General features: G+C 38.1%; 1 protein-coding gene across 4 annotated transcripts in view; it reads left to right on the forward strand.

Moving 5' to 3' along the window:
* Positions 1 to 16,919, forward strand: part of TDRD1 (tudor domain containing 1) — a 48,607-nt gene that overhangs the window by 9,981 nt on the left and 21,707 nt on the right. For all 4 annotated transcript variants that reach the window (XM_019459493.2, XM_053909932.1, XM_019459494.2 and 1 more), the window contains exons 3-11: positions 920 to 969; positions 7,872 to 8,016; positions 10,145 to 10,250; positions 10,970 to 11,033; positions 12,001 to 12,105; positions 12,332 to 12,514; positions 13,027 to 13,170; positions 13,929 to 14,100; positions 15,176 to 15,262. In XM_019459493.2, the coding sequence (XP_019315038.2) occupies positions 920 to 969; positions 7,872 to 8,016; positions 10,145 to 10,250; positions 10,970 to 11,033; positions 12,001 to 12,105; positions 12,332 to 12,514; positions 13,027 to 13,170; positions 13,929 to 14,100; positions 15,176 to 15,262 (1,056 nt within the window). The remainder of the gene's footprint in view (positions 1 to 919; positions 970 to 7,871; positions 8,017 to 10,144; positions 10,251 to 10,969; positions 11,034 to 12,000; positions 12,106 to 12,331; positions 12,515 to 13,026; positions 13,171 to 13,928; positions 14,101 to 15,175; positions 15,263 to 16,919) is intronic.

Raw genomic sequence — 16,919 nt, forward strand, 5'->3', positions numbered from 1 at the left:
AAAGTGCAAATGTATAAATCCACTCAAGGTGCAAGATGAATCAGTGGATTTCGGTGTCACATTATGAAAAAGTTTTAGATTCCACCTTGCAGCTACTCCTTAAACTACCTACCCCTTGAGTTTTGGCATGATATTAAAGGAAAATATCCGTAATTATCTGAGAAGGGCGTTAAATACTTCTCCTTTTTGTAACCATGTGTCTGTGAGAGGCCAGGTTTCCTTTATATGCTTCAATCAAAGCAACATATCACAGTGGATTGAATGCAAAAGCAGATGTGAGTCTATCATTAAACCAAACATTAAAGAGAGGTGCAAAAATGTAAAACAGTGCTACTCATAATTTTTTTTTTGCTTTAGAAAATGTATTTGCTTTAAAAATAAAAACAACCATGTCTACATGTAATAATTTATGTTTAAATGTTTTTAATTTTAAAAGTTTAAAATTTCTAATTATAATTTCTTTTTTTTAACATTTTTTTAAATTAAGTTAGCTTTAATTTTAAATTAAGTAAGCCCCGGTGTGGGGCTTCAGCTCACAACCCTGAGATCAAGAGTCACATGCTTTATTGATTGAACCAGCCAGGCGCCCCTTAATTTCTAGTATTAGTGAATATCGACAGACATGAGCCATATAAACAAAATCTCTTTGAGGTTCTCAGTAATTTCTAAGTGTGTAAATGAGTTTGGTGTTCAAAAATGTCTGAGAACTGCTGCCTTAGTGAATTGAGAAAAGTTCACAGTAAGAAGATTGGTATTTAAGGAAGTTTCAGGCAAATCCTTTATCATTAGGAAAAAGTAGGATTGTTTAGTGTACCTTTAAGGCTATTATGGTATAATTTTATTATTTGAATATCTAATTATGGTATTGTACATTTCTAGGAACAAAGTAATATTTGGCTTTTATGTTTTCCCTCTCTAGGAAACTCAGTGTCACCATTAAATGTTGCAAACAATTCACCACCCAAAGAAGTAAGTAGTAGTGTGATGTGTCAGGACTTTTTTTTTTTTTTTCTGTTTTGTGGTTTTGTTTGGGTAAAAGATTCTAAACATACTTTGTATTGTGTTAATGAAGAATTATTCAATTTTCAGGTATTAGTCAAGGTCGAGCTTCCATTTCTTTAACCTAGTACCTGTTTTTTTTTTTTAATTATAATTTTTTTAATGTTTATTTTTGAGAGAGAGAGAGAGAGAGACAGGGTACAAGCAGGGGAGGAGCCGAGAGAAAGGGAGACACAGAATCCAAAGCAGGCTCCAGGCTCTGAGCTGTCAGCACAGAGCCCGACGCGGAGCTCTAACTCAACAAACAGTGAGATCATCACCCAAGCCAAAGCCGGACGCTCAACCCACTGAGCCACCCAGGCGCCCCTAACCTAGTACCTTTTAAAAACAATTCTTTCTTTTTAGGTAATTGTAGATTACCATGCAATTGTAAATGCAACTCAGCAGTTGACGTGCAGAAATAATACAGATCCTGTGTAGCTGTTTCCCCGTTTTTCCCTGTGGTAACTTGCTAACTTGCTGCAGAACTTTGTATAATATGACAACCAGGAGATTGACAGTGATAGAGTCAGGATACAGAACATTTCCATCATTCCCTTGCATGCTTTTTTTATGGTCCTATCCATTTCGCTCTTGCCCTTACCACTTCCTTAATCCACGGAAGCCACTAAATCTAATCCACATCCACAGTTTTGTCATTTCAAGGATGTTGTATAAATGGAGTCCTACAGTATGTAACCTCTTGGGATTGGGTATTTTCACTTAGCATAATTCTCTGGAGATTCATCTAGGCTGTTGTATCCATAATTCTGTTTTTATTGCTGAGTAGTAGTCCATGGTTTAACATTCACATGTTGAAGTACATCTGTATTGTTTCCAGTTTTTGACTCTTCCAGCTAAAACTGTTCTAAATATTCACATGCAAGGTTTATGTGAACATAAGCTTTTTGTTTTTGTTTATTTTTGCTCTGGGACAAAGGCCCAGGAGTATAATTTCTGGATCATACAGTATCACATATTTAAGAAACTACTAAAGTGTTTTCTAGCATAGCTATACCATTGTATGTTTGCACTGAGAAAATCTGCATCCAGCATCACCACCAGAATTTGGCGGTGGTTGTATTTTTATCGCCCCCATTCTCATAGGTATGTGGTGATATTTCATCGTGATTTTGTGCTCCCCCTAATGGCTAATGATAAACACCTTTTCCCGTACGTATTTGCCATGTGTATATCCTTTTTGGTGAAATGTTTATTCATACCTTTTGTTCATTTTCTAATATGGATTGTTTATTTTTTTAACTGCTGAGTTTTGAAAGATCTTTATATATCCCAGATTCTAGTCTTTTGTCAAACTTGTGATTCACACATGTTCTCTCCCAGTCTGTAGCTTGTCTTTTCATGCTCTTACTAGGGTGTTTAGCAGAGCAGAAGTTTTTAATTTTAATGATGTCCTGATCTATTTTTCCTTTTATGGATTATGCTTTTGGTGTCCAGTCTAGAAACTCTTGCTACTTGGGCTTCAGGAAAAAAAAATTTTTTTTTCCCAAAAAGTTTTATAGTTTTACATTTAGATTTGTGGTCCATTTTGAGTTAAAGTTGTGAGACTTAGGTCAAGGTTGATTTTTTTTTTTTAATGTCTAATTTCTCTAGCCCTATTTGTTAAAAATGATGTATTTCCTCCACTGAATTGCTTTTGTACTTTTATCAAAAGTTAATTGGGCATATTTGTGTGGGTCTATTCTGGATTTTCTCTTGTTTTCCATTGACCTATCTATATATTCCTCCCACAATACCATACATTACTGGAGCTATGTAGTAAGTCTTGAAGTTGGGTACTGTGATTCCTCCCACTTTTTTTTTTTTTTTTTAAATGTTTATTTATTTTGAGAGAGATCGACAGAGCACGAGCGGGGGAGGCGCAGAGAGAGGAGGAAACAGAATCTGAAACAGGCTCCAGGCTCTGAGCTGTCTGCACAGACACTTAACCGACTGAGCCACTCAGGCGTCCCCCCGCCCCACGCTTTTTTTTTTTTCATGATTGTTTTAGCTTGTATGTAGCTCATATGCCTTCCAATATACATTCTAGGATAATCTTGTCCATATCTGCAAAAAGTCTTGCTGAGATTTTGATAGGAATTGTATTAAACCTGTATATCAACTTAAGGATTATGGGTATCTTTGTTGTGTTGAATCTTCCAGTCCATGAATATAATCTCTCTCTTCATTTTTACTTAGGTCTTTGATTTCTTTCATTTCGTAGTTTTCAGCTTATAAGTTCTGTGCACATGTTATTATATTTACACCTAGGTGGTTTTTTTTAGTGATTGTAAATGCTATTATATTTTTTATTTCCATGTGTTGTCATGTTCGTGGCTAATATATATAAATATGGTTTTGCATGTTTCTCTTGCATCCTGTGACTTTGCTGAAGTCACTTTAGGGATTTTTTTTTTTTTTTTTTTTAGACATACCTTGGTATTTTCTATATAGGCAATTTTATCTTCTGCAAAGAGGAACAGTTTTATTTCTTTTCAATATATGTGCTTTATATTTCCTTTTTTTTTTTCTTTCTTTTTTTTTTTTCTTTATTGCACTGGCTGGAACTTCTAACCCTGTGTTGAATAAGAGTGGGGACAATGGATATCTTGCTTTATTTCCAAACTCAGTGGGAAAGCATTGAGTCTTTCACTATTAAGTGTAATGTTAGCTGTAGGCTTTTTGTAGATGAGCCTTATCAAGTTGATGAAATTTTCTATTTCTACTTTTTTGATGGTTTTTATTGTGAATCAGTGTTGAGTTTTTATTTTTTTTTAATGTTTATTTGTGAGACAGACAGACAGACATAGTGGATCCAAAGCAGGGCTTCGGAGGGAGACGGAGGATCTTACGTAGGCCCGAACTCAGGAGCCAGGAGATCATGACCTGAGCCAAAGTTGGACACTTAACTGACTGAGCCACCCAGGTGCCCTGGTGTGGAGTTTTTCTAAATGCTTTTTCTTCATTCATTGATAATTGATCCTTTAGACTGTTAATTTGGTGGATTTCGTTGATGTTTTAAAATATTCTTTGGGGCACCTGGGTGACTCAGTTAAACATCTGGCTCTTGATTTTGGCTCAGGTCACGATCTCATGATGGGTCATGATGTGGGTCATGAGATTGAGCCCCGCATTGGGCTGGGCACTGGGCATGGATCCTGCTTAAGACTGTGTCTCTCCCCCTCTGCCACTCCTCTGCGTGTGTGTGTGTGTGCTTGCGTGCTGTCTGTCTTCCTCTCAAAAAAAGAAATAAACGTAACCAGCCTTACATCTCTGGAATGAATTCCACTTTGTCATGGTGTATAATTATTTTTATATATTGCTGAATTACATCTGGTATCATTTTGAGAAGGATTTTTACATCTGTTTTTATGAGCAATGTTTGTAATTTTCTCTTTTTTACTGTCTTTGTATGGTTGGGGAGCAAAGGGAATATTAACTTTCTGAAAAAGAGGTTGTATAGGACTGGTGTTAATTTTTTAAACATTTGGTAGTATTTGCCAGTGAAAACCAGATAAGTATGAAGATTTATTTTTTAGGAGTTTTAAAATTATTTCAATTTATTTAATATTTATAAGACTATTCAAATTATGTCCTATTGTGGTGATTTGTGATTTGCGAGGAATTGGTCCATTTTGTCTACATCATGAGATATATATGTGTAGAGTTCAAAGTATTTCACTATCATATTTGTCTTCATGGTCTATAGTAAGATACACATTGTTTCATTCCTGATAGTGATCATTTCTGTCTTGTTTAGTTTTCAAACAGTCTTGCGAGATCAATTTTATTGATCTTTTCAAAGAACCAGGTTTAGTTTCATTGATTTTTCTCCCAAGTTTTAATTTTTAATTTCATTGGTTTCTGTTTTTGGCTGTATTGTTTCCTTCTGTTTGCTTTGAGCATTATTTTTCTTAGTTTTTAGGTTCTTAAGATGGGAATTTAGATTATTGATTTAAGACTTTTCCTCTTTTCTAACGTGTGAACTTAGTGCTATAAATTTCCCTCTTGGCAATGCTTTAACTGTGTCCTACAAATTTTGATTTGTCATATTTTCTTTTTTTTCAGCATTTTTTATTTCCTTTGAGACTTCCTCTTTGACTAATGAGTTCTTTAGAAGTGTATTGTTTAATTTTCAAATATTGGCAGATTATTTGTTACTGCTACTTCAAATTTGAGCCCACTTTGGTTGAAAACCATCCTCTGTATGTCTTAAAATCTTTTAAGTTTGTTTTATGGCCCAGTATATGGTCTTAGTATACGTTCTGTTAGCATTTGAAAACAATGTCCCTTCTGCTGTGGTTGGGCAGAATGATCTGTAAATGTGTAACAGAATCTGTTGGTTGTTGGTGATCTTGAGTTCTTCTGTTTCTTACTGATCTTCTGTCTAGTTCTATTCCTTGTTGAGGGAGGGATGTTAAAGTTCTGATGATCTGTTTTCAGTTTAGTTTTGCTTCACAAATGCTTCTATTCTAGAAGTCTGTTGTATTACTGTATTTTTGTTTAATATGTTCTTCCTCCTCTTTTGTCCAGCGTTCTTTCCTTTATCATTTCCTTTATGTTTAGAGAACTTCCTTTAGCCAGCCATTCTTATATAGGATAGGTCTGCTGGTGACAAATTCTTAGTTCTCTTTCACTCAAGAATGTCTTGATTTCTTCTTTTCTGCAGGATATTTTTCCTAGATAAGTTTCTCAGCTAATGGTTCTTTTCTTTCAGCACTTGAGAAATGTTGTGCTATTTCCTTCTGTTCTCCTGGTATCTGATGAGAAATCTTTTCTCATCTGAATTATTTTTTCCCCATAGGTAAGATGTGCTTTCCCTCTCTCTGCTAAGCTTTTTTGTCTTTAGGTTGAAGAATTTGACTAAGATGTGCCTTTGTGTGGATTTTTTTGATTTGGCTTGGAATTTGCTCACCTTCTTGATTTTGTTGATTTTTATCTTTTGCCAAATTATATGACTTTGGGGCATTTTTTTTTTAATTTCAGAACTTCTTCAGTTCTAATTGTTTATTTTTGAGAGAGAGTTGGGGGGGCAGGCAGAGAGAGAGGGAGACAGAATCTGAAGCAGGTTCCAGGCTCTGAGCTGTCAGCACAGAGCCAGACCTGGGGCTCAAACCCACAAACTGTGATCATGACCTGAGCTGAAGTCAGATGCTTAACTGACTGAGCCACCCAGGCATCCCAGGACTTCTTCAGTTCTGCCTTCTTTCTCCTTCTGTGACTCTGAAGACATGAATGTTAAATATTTTGTCATAGTTCCATAGGTCTTTGAGACTCTGTTAATTTAGTTTTTTTTTTCATCACTAGGTTTTTTCTCTGATGTTCAGATTAGGCATTTTCTATTGTTCAGTCTTCAAGTTTACAGATTCTTTCCTCTGTCCCCTCCATTCTGCTAATTGCATTTAAAATATTTCTTCTTTTACTCTTCAGTTGTAGAACTTCCATTTGGTTCTTCTTTATATTTTCCATTTCTTTGCTGAGACTCTTTTCATTTGTTTCAAGTGTGCTCGTAATTGCTTATTACTTATGACTGCTATAAAATCTTTGTCAAATAGGGGTGCCTGGGTGGTTCAGTTGGTTAAGCATCTGACTTCGGCTCAGGTCATGATCTTGTAGTTTGTGAGTTTGAGCCCAGCATCGGGCTGTGTGCTGACAGCTCGGAGCCTGGAGCCTGCTTGGGATTCTGTGTCTCCCTCTCTCTCTGCCCCTCGCCTGCTGACTGTCTCTCTCTGTCTCTCAATAATAACTAAACGTTAAAAAAAATAAAAAAATCTTTGTCAAATAAACATCTCTGTCATCTTGATGTTGACATCTTTTTTTTTTTTCCCATTCAGTTGTGATTTTCCTGTTTTTTAGTATGGCAAGGTATTTTCTATTGAACCTGGCACATTGGGGCGTTATGTTAATGAAATGCCGTATCTTATTTAAACTTTGTTTTAGCTGGCTTCCTCTGACACAGAGGAAGGTGGGTGCTGCCAGGTGAGAGTAGATGTCCAGGTTCCCTACTCAACCTCTGACACTCAAGGGGATGCTCTTCCTTACTTCGGGTGAGGGTGGGAGTTCCTGACTCCTCGTGGGCCTCATGGGATACCTCCTCCATGGCTGGGAGTGATGAGTGCCTCTTGACTGACGTGGAAGTCAGGTAGAGTGGGGAGAGAGTAAGCGGGCCAGGGTGGGGAGTTGGAGGCGGTGGGAGAGTTTGGAGACCCTCGTCACTCTTGAGTGGTGGTGAGAAGTCCTCATTGTCCACAAGGCCTTCTCTTCCACTTCCCCAATAATGGTGGTGAGGGGGAGAACTCGTACCTGCCGGGTGGAAGTCCAGGTTCCCCATGTGGTCTTCATGGGGAGACCCCAGGGATGAAGTGCCAGCTCCCTACCCTAGAACAGGGCCACAGCTTTTTTCCGTGGTGTTTGTTTAGGGTAGAGCAGTTATTGATGAACAGTTTTCTGTATTGCTGTGCTGCCTGTTTCCTGGTCATTTGGTTAAAGAGAGCAGACTTTTTGTTGGGGCTTTTATTGTTTGTACCATTTGGCGTTTCTGGGTTGCTGGCTTCTCCAGCACCCTGTCTGGGGTGTATGAGAGAAAAGGAAAACTCAAGAAACTCGTTGCCTTGTTCTCTGGGTCCCAAGTTTCCTAGCCTGTCTGCTGCTTTCTGTCAAAGTCAGCTTATGTTTATTTACATAAACGTCCAGGGTTTTTTAGTTGGACTTAATGGGAGGAATAGGGAAAAGTACATCTACCTTACTTTCTCAGAAGAGGAAATCCCAAATACAGTATTAAAAAAAAAAAAGTACTACCAAGTTTTAATATTGCTATTCTCTTCTCTTAATAGAAGCCTAGCAATAATGTGCCTCCTGCAAAGTCAAAAAAAATGCACAAGTTGGTTGGGAATTCCTTGTCCATAAATAATTCAGCACTCTTCAGATCCTTAGGACCTCCTTTTCGATCAACAACTTGCCATCGATGTGGCCTGTTTGGTAAGCATATTTCCCTCTGGTGTCTGGATTATTTTTTCACACATTTGAAAAAATATATATATTATTTTAGAGAGAGAGCAGGAGCAAGGGAGAGGGGTGGGGAGTGGGAGAGAGAGAGACAGAAAGAGGATGAATGAATCTTAAGCAGGCTCCACGCTAAGCACATTGCCTGGTGTGGGGCTCAATCTCATGTGCTCTAGATCTAAACTGATCACTTCATGACCTGGGCCGAAATCAAGAGTTGGACGCTCAACCGACTGAGCCACCTAGGTGCCCCTGAAAAATATTTTTATTATGGAAAGTTTAAAACTTATTAAATGTAAACAGTAGTGTGTGTGTGTGTGTGTGTGTGTGTGTGTGTGTACACCGTATACGCATCTCACCTTCAGCAGCTATCAACATCTTAAAGTTCTTGTTTGTCCGTACCTTTGTGCTCTTGACGCTTCTTCGCCTGTTATTTTCTATAGTTTTGTTTGTGATAATATTGACATGCACAGACTCAGACCCTATCAAGATACAGAATATTTCTGTCTTCTTAGAACTTTCCCTCGTCATCCCTTCCAGTCTCTGTACTGCTAGAGGCAACCACAGTTGTTCTTGCACCATAAAGTAGTTTTCCAGCTTGTGAATTTCATATAAATGAAATCTTACAGTATTGACTCCTCTGTGTAAAGCTTTTTTTTTCATTTAGAATAATATTTTTCAGATTAATCTATGTTCTTTGTAATTTTTGTTAAGTAGTATTTGTATGATTATATCACTGGATTGCTTGTGTTTAGCTTTGGCTGTTATGAATAGAACGGTCTACATATTTTTGCACAAGTCCTTGTGTAAGCATAGGTTTTCATCTCTCTTGGGTACATACCTAGGAGTACAACTGCTAAGTCAAAGGGTAGGTATATGTTGAACTTTAGAGGAAACAGCCAGACCATTTTCCACAGTAGGTGTTTCATTTTATGTTCCTAGTGGTACTGAATTCTGGTTGCTCCACATCTTTGTTATTTGGTGTTGTCAGTCTTTTCAATATTGGCCCTTTTCCTGGGTGTATAGAGGTATCTCATTGTGGTTTTACCTTGCATTTCCCTCATGATCAGTGAGCAGTATTTCATGTGCTTACTGGCTATTTGCATAGTTAGCTCCTTTGTGTTTTTTTCTATCTCTTTTAGAGAAGAGGCATTCGAAGTCAGCCAGGTTTTATTGTTGTTTCATAATGTGCTTTGTCTTGGTTTTTTAGGTGACATATTTTTTTTCTGCCTGTATACTAATAGGATTTAAAACATTTTTTTAAAGTTTATTTATTTTGAGAGAATGAGCATGAATGGGGGAGGGGAAGAGAGGGGGAGAGAGAATGCCAAGCAGGCTCCGTGCCGTCAGCACAGAGCCTGATGTGAGGCTTGAACTCATGAACCGTGAGATGATGACCCGAGCCAAAATCGAGAGTCAGATGCTTAACCGACTGCACCATCCAGGTGCCCCACTAATAGGATTTTTTAATACTTTATCTAAAAAACTTCCTGGGTTTTTCTGGGTGTGATTCTCTTGATTAGTTTTTGGTTTGTATTTTTTTAATGGCACAAGATAATAAGCCACATCAGTCTGTTTGCACAAGTATGTTCTTATGGCCACACATTTTCTGTTTCCTTTGATTGCTTTTTTAAAAACATGTATTCTGGGCTCTACTTTAGGAAGGTTAGTTATCTGCCTCTCATATTCATCTTTGCATTCCTATTTGCAATTTGAGAGGGATTTGAAAGTTTAATCTTAACACCTAATCATAAACAGCATAATCCTTTTCAAGTAATCTTTAAAAGAATTTTTAAAAAATAAAAGAGAGATAGAGTGCGAGTGGGGGACGGGCAAAGAGAAAGAGTCAGAAGCAGGCTCCAGGCTCCAGGCTCCGAGCTGTTAGCATAGAGCCCGACACAGGGCTCAAATTCATGAACTGGGAGATCATGACCTGAGCCGAGGTCAGACACCTAACCGGCTGAGCCACCCGGGTGCCCCTCAGGTGATCTTGATGTGATTAATGGAATGTGTTTGATATGTCTGGTCTTTGAAAATGTCTTGCTCCCAGCAACAAATACTTGGAATAAACACTGGCGATGTGGTGGTGGGGTGTGTTCTGTAGGGTCGCTGAGGTGCTCACAGTGTAAGCAGACGTACTACTGCTCCACAGCATGCCAGAGAAGGGACTGGTCAGCACACAGCATCGTGTGCAAACCCGTTCAGTACAAGTAAGCGCGATTTTCTTATTCATTAAAAGTAAGGTGGTTTTTTTGTTTTGATAGTGTAACGATCAAATGAGGTAAGCAGGCAATAACTAGGTAGAAGTTACTTTTTATTGAAGTATAACATAAACATAAAAGCAAATCTGAAATGAACAGCTCTACAGACTTAGGACTGAGTTTTCATGAATATAATTTTATTAGATGGTACATATTCAGTTAGAACTTAAAGTGAGTTTGTGTTTGTAATGATGAAAGCTTTAGAATGCCTTACTTTTATGTAATCCTGTATTCTTTCCTGAATTTTGATGAGGTAGAGCTCTCACAGTGTCTCTCGAATTGTGATTTTAAAATACAAAAATCCTACTGGCATGGTATTTACCAGTTTGCAAAGCAGTTTCCATCTATGACCTCATTTGATCCTCGAAACTGTTGAGGTCGTGTGAGGATTATCTCCATTTTGCAGATAGGGAAGCTGGGACTTGGAGATCGTGGCTGTATATATCCCTTTTAATTAGGTGGCTTTGAAAGAGGCGGCAAGCCCAGTACAGGGTAAACCATTTCATAGCCAGCCTTGGACTGTTTTGCTTTGTTACTACTGTGATTCTCTCTGGAAGAAGCTGTTTTTCCCTTTCTGGATTCTATTGATTGAGCATTTAACATCGTTGTGGCCCCTACTCTTAATTGGCTCTGTACTAGAAGTATTATAATCAGCTGCTTTATTTCAGTTTCTGCAAACGTGAAGATAGTAAATCACCTTTTGAAACTAAGAACATGGAAGTGAAAAATGAGGTATGATAAACCTTTTGCCTTTAGAGTAAACTTTGAATGACTTTTATTGAATTAAGAGGACTTAAGCTAAATAAAATACTTACCCCTGATTTCTACATTTCACCAGTGTTTATTTCTAAGTGATCTCCACTCACAGTGAGGCACCAAGGGGCTTGAACCCATGACCCTGAGATCAAGAGTCATGTGTTCTATTGGCTGAGCTTGCCAGGTGCCCTGCACCAGTGTTTATTTAAAAACAATTTCTTGTTGAATAGATCTGTACATCTTAACGATCAATTGGGTGACTGTTGGGGGTCTTTGAGCATTGTGTGTGCCCGGCTCTTTTCCCCAAAGGACTTGAGAAATGCTGTGTCTCAGTGTAACTTCATTCAACTCTTGAGAGAGCCCCTTCTCCTGTAGTCCCTGCAGGCACATGTTCTCTGGCTTTGTGTAACAGCATCCTAATACAGGGCTCTGTGACCAAAGGAGCATTTTTTCTGTAATACTACTCTTCCATTTAGATAACTCTATGGGCTAAATCATTCATAATCTGAAAAATACTAACAGTGTCCAGCTCATGTCAACAGATAATTTTTAGCCTTCTCTAGCTGGTCCTAGCTTCTACTTAAAAAAAAAAAAAAAAAAATCTGACTTCCTCAAATAATCATTGCTATAAAATGTTAGCAAGTACAAACTTAAAACGCTAAGCCCCTCTTTTTATTTCATAAACACAACATTATCATCACCATTATGGCCTGATTCTTAAGTGATCCCAGTGCTTTGTACACTGCCTGTAGACAGTGGGTTTTATTGGCTCTTGAAAGTACACGCTATTTCTCTACTTTCTTGTTGAAGCCTAAGAGGCTATTTTTGCCTCAATTCCAGCAAGTAGTGGTCACGGTATCACTGAAACATGTGTTTATGTAAATAACTCACTTTTTTTTTCTTGTTTTTTTTTTTTTGTTTGTTTGTTTGTTTTTTAACCCAGGGTCACTACCCTCTTGGACTTACTAAAGAAATAGCCACTTGTGCTGATAAAATAATGTTTTCTGATTTGAGAAGTCTACAACTCAGGAAAACCATGGAGATAAAGGTATTTGTTTAATTTATATAGACAGACATCCAAAGAACTAGAGCTTTTTGTTCCTTGTTTCCTATTTTCTGTTTGAGTTTATAAGATAGCTACAAAATATAACCGATGAAATTGGTAAGGATTGCAAAAACTGTAATACCTTTTTAAAAACTTATTATAAAACTTTAAGAAATTCATATTTGCTTGTGTTCTCAGTGAGCTACTGCACCTTTTCTGTCTTTGAAAGGGTACAGTTACTGAATTCAAGCACCCGAGTGAATTTTATGTGCAGTTATATTCTTCAGAAGTTTTGGAATACATGAACCAACTTTCCGCGTGCTTAAAGGAAACCTATGCAAATGCGGTGCATGAAGGGGATTATATTCCTGTTAAGGGGGAAGTTTGTGTTGCCAAGTACACTGTTGACCAGGTAACCTGTGACGAAATGAATGATTTAAGATGATGTTTTAATTTACTTTGCTCATACAAACTCGACACCAGAGCTTTTAATAATGCATTTGATGGCTTGACAAGAGGCTCTGGTCACACTCCTCTTTCTCTTCCTCGGTCAGTATTGCGGGTGTGTCGGGTGACCTCCTTCCTGCCCTTGCCCCCTCCAGCTCTGTTTACAGGCTCCTCAGTCGCCAGTTACAGACTGGCAGACTGTGAGTCCTGGATGGTGTTTATTTCTGCGGCGGAGGCATTAGTGTGTCTTAGGGTCTTGTGGGCTAGAATAACCCGGGAAGAGTTGTGCCTATTAAAGTCTCCTAAAAAGACAAATTTAGGGGTTTCTTAGCCAGATTCCTAGAAAATTAACCTACCAAGTGCCTCAGCAGACCAGTAGCCTTTCCTTTGTGCGTTCTGTAGATTGGCTGAGGGTTTTCAGGCGTAAGGTTATGAAACGCTGTTCTGAAGCAGGGCGCCATTCTGTTACACTTTCAGACCTGGAACAGAGTAGTAATACGAGATGTTGATATGCTGCAGAAGAAGGCACAAGTCTTATATATTGATTATGGAAATGAAGAAATAATTCCGGTAAACAGAATTCACCAACTCAATAGAAACATCGACTTATTTCCTCCATGTGTGAGTCTTTTTCACTTTCTAAACTCCTAAGTGTCTCAAAGGAGCTCTTTTTAATATTTTGATGGGCACCGTATTTGCTTGTTCTATACTGTGATTGTTATTGTTATTATGAAAAAACACCTTCTGGTATATTTTTCATCTTTTACCAAGTAGATAAACAATCATTGGCTTTCTTGGCTCCATTTAATAGGCCTTATTTACTTAAGTACTTAGATGAGAAACTTCGCATTTTTAGGGACATCTATCTTATCCATCAGCTCTTTTAAAATGATTTTTTTTTTTTTTTTTTTTTTTTTGAGCACAAGCAGAGGAGGGGCAGAGGGCAGGGAGAGAGAGAATCTTTAGCAGGCTTCACGCCCAACACAGCCCCATCGTGGGGGCTCCATCTCATCACTGAGATCATGACCTGAGCCAAAATCAAGAGTTGGACACTTAACCAGCTGAGAGCCACTCCAGGGGCCCCTAAAATGATCATTTCTGTAATTATTACATTGTGTGGAAGCAGCCTGAATTTATATGTATGTGAGGGATAATTATTATCCTTTCATGAATTTTTGAGCTTCAAGAAGTCCCAAAAGGAAAAGCACTGTGGGTTAGAGTACCACAAGAGACAAATAATTATAAAGTTGTTTATTTGGTTAGTTTTTGAAGATTTCCAGTAAATTTTCAGCATGAATTATATTCACATTATTAATTAGAAAAAGTCATTTTCAAATAGTAACTTTTTTTTTTTTAGTAACTTACATAAAATCTTTCAGGCCATAAAGTGCTTTGTGGCCAGTGTTACCCCAGCAGAGGGGAATTGGAGCAATGAATGTATCAAAACTATTAAATCACTGTTAATGGAGCAGTACTGCTCTATAAAGATTGTCGACATCTTAAAAGAAGAGGTAGTTACCTTTGCTGTGGATGTTATGCTGCCAAGTTCAGGTAAGATCTAAGTCTTCTTTTTTAGATGGAGCACTTAATATGTTATTTAGTCTTTACTTGTTGCACAGAGAAGAAATAAAAACACGAAATGAGGCCAAGTAGTAAGCTCCACTCGGAAGTCATTCGGGTTGTGATAAAAAGATGGCTTTGGCCCTGCTGTTGGAGTTGGCAGTTTGTCAAAGACCTGGAGCACGTTCCTAGAAATGGGTGGGCCAAAAAGCTACATCTATACTTAGTTTGGGGATAACACTGTTACCCTTTTGATATAGCCATTATGATCTCTATTCATGATTTCTACTCATTTATTGGGAAAAAGTCAAGAATTTCTTTATGAATTTGTCCATGCTTGTGTCAGGAGTGCTTTTTCCTTGAACAACCTTCGCAGAACTGCATTGGTTTAGTATCGAGACTTTGAATGCCTAGTGTTTAAGTGGAATACTAAATGGAAACACCTTGGAATCCTGTCCTTCTGTGCTGGCTTTCTGTGTGTTTGAAAAGTGACTTCTCAAGTTATTACTCTTCTACTTTTAGAGATCCGGCGTCACTTGGTGACTTGGTAGAAAATTGACTTAGTCCTGTTGTGAAATTAAGTATATAATCTATTTTCTTTCTTTGCTGTGTATGTTAACAGCTTGGGCTTCTGGATGTTATTTTATGGAACTTGAAGTTCATATCACACTGGCTACCCTTGTTTTGGCTATACTTTATGTCTGAGAAAAAGTAGTCCTATTTTAACAGCAAATTTATTTTTTCTCCTAAATGGTGGCCATACTAAGCATACCAGTGAGGTGGTAACTAAATCTTTCATGTTATCCAGAATTTTGAAGTGAAATACTTTCATTAGATTTTCTGCCAAGTGATGATGAGGATTTTGCCTCAATTTTTAAGGCTGAGCATTGGAAACTGTATTTTGCACTTAGAAATGGAGCTGGTAAGGAATATACCAGTGTATTAATAGCTATAATCTCTAGATCATTAGATCATCTCTAGATGATTGTGACTCGTGTATTTATGCCTTTCTTCTAATACTTGCTGTAATATCTCAATGGAGGTACATTTTCTTAATCATTTTTAGGAAAACTCTTAGACGAAGTGCTCATAGAAATGGGATATGGCTTGAAACCCAAAGGACAAAATTCTAAGAAACAGAGTGCAGATCCAGGTGAGTATACAGATTAATATTGAACAGTATAGTGACTCTGGGTACTGAAAAGTGTCTTCTCTACTGAACAAAAAAGGGCAGAGCTGTTGCAGTGTCAGATTTAATGGAAGTGATAACCATTCTTTGAACTTTATATAAAAAAGGTGATGCTTTTTCATTCAGTGGTACATCCTGTCTAGTTTCAGTTTACCCTGCCTGTTTTCCTTCCCTGTCTTCCAGATCAATCTTTGACATGATGGTTATCAGAAATTTTTAAAGTACTAGGGGCACTTGGGTGGCTCAGTCGGTTAAGTGTCCAACTTCGCCTCAGGTTATGATCTCACAGTTCGTGGGTTTGAGCCCCACGTCAGACTCTGTGCTGTCAGCCAGGAGCCTGGAGCATGCTTCATATTCTGTGTCTGTCTGTCTGTCTCTCTCTGCCCCTTCCCTGCATACTCGCGCACTCTCTCTCTCTCTCTCTCTCCCTCTCTCTCCCTCTCTCTCTCTCTCTCTCTCTCCCTCCCTCCCTCCCTCCCCCTCTCTCCCCCTCTCTCCCCCTCTCTCCCTCCCCCCCTCACTGTGTCTCAAAAATAAACATTAAAACAATTCTAGAAATTTTGAAGTACTAAATATGACACTTTGAGTTGAAGGGTTTTAGCTAAAATTTCCTTAGTTTAATTTTTCCTCCTTATTTGGTTATTCTAGAAATAATAAATAGGGAAAAAACATTCTGTTCTGGTAAGATGTTGTTTCTTAAGTTTTTACTACTTGTTTAATTACGTGTGTGGCTTTTCATTTAGTGTAACAAGAGAACCAAGAAGATTTGCTATCAGCATTTTATTTTCTCATTGCTTAGTTTTATGTATTGTTTATTGCAGTGTTTTCGCCTTCACTTTGTTCCTTTACAAATTACTTTGGATGTGGACATACTTCATTGTCTCTTGCTCGTTCACCCAGAGGTGATTGCCAGTTAATGGTGCTGTGATTGGATGCATCCTTTCATATACACAAATCGACTTATCTGTAAATCTACCTTATCCCTGCCTCCTGTCCTTTGCCAAGTCTTTATTGATGGTTCTTTCTAAATATTGTTTGTATATGACTTTTTTTTTTAATCTTTTTTTCTTTTTTTCTAGCTCAGGAATCCTTACTATTTGTGGATAATTGCAACAACCTTGTGACTTTATCTTTTGTCTCCTGCCTGTATTCTTACAGTATTGCCCATATGATATCCCCAAAACACAAGTGTTGGTGTGCCAGCTCTGCTGAAAAGTTTTCAGTAATTCTTTGCCATCTGGAGGAGAAAACCAGACACTTACTGGTCTAATGATTGAAACCATAAGTGTTGGCGGTAGTTTAGGGGGAGTATAGAGTGAGGAAAAAATAGGGAGATTGATCTGGGGCCTGCAACATCAAGTGAGAAACCACGATGGGATGGGTGGATAGAGGATGGGGAAGAAATTGCCGGAGCAATAGGAGGGTGAAGGCTTCTAGGAGGGAGTCATCAGTAATAACGGCAAGTGTTGCACGGGTATCCAGGGGAAGGAACAAACATCTTCTGGGCAGTATTTGCTTCACTGAGGAACTGTGGAGGTACCATCATGGAGGGTGTTCTGTGATTAGTACAGACACCTAGAGAAGAGATTATAAAATGGTGTGATAGAGGATATGCACGCAA

The sequence above is a fragment of the Panthera pardus genome, unplaced genomic scaffold (assembly GCF_024362965.1).
Source record: "Panthera pardus isolate Hobbes unplaced genomic scaffold, ASM2436296v1 HiC_scaffold_22, whole genome shotgun sequence".
NCBI classification, from domain to species: Eukaryota; Metazoa; Chordata; class Mammalia; order Carnivora; family Felidae; genus Panthera; species Panthera pardus.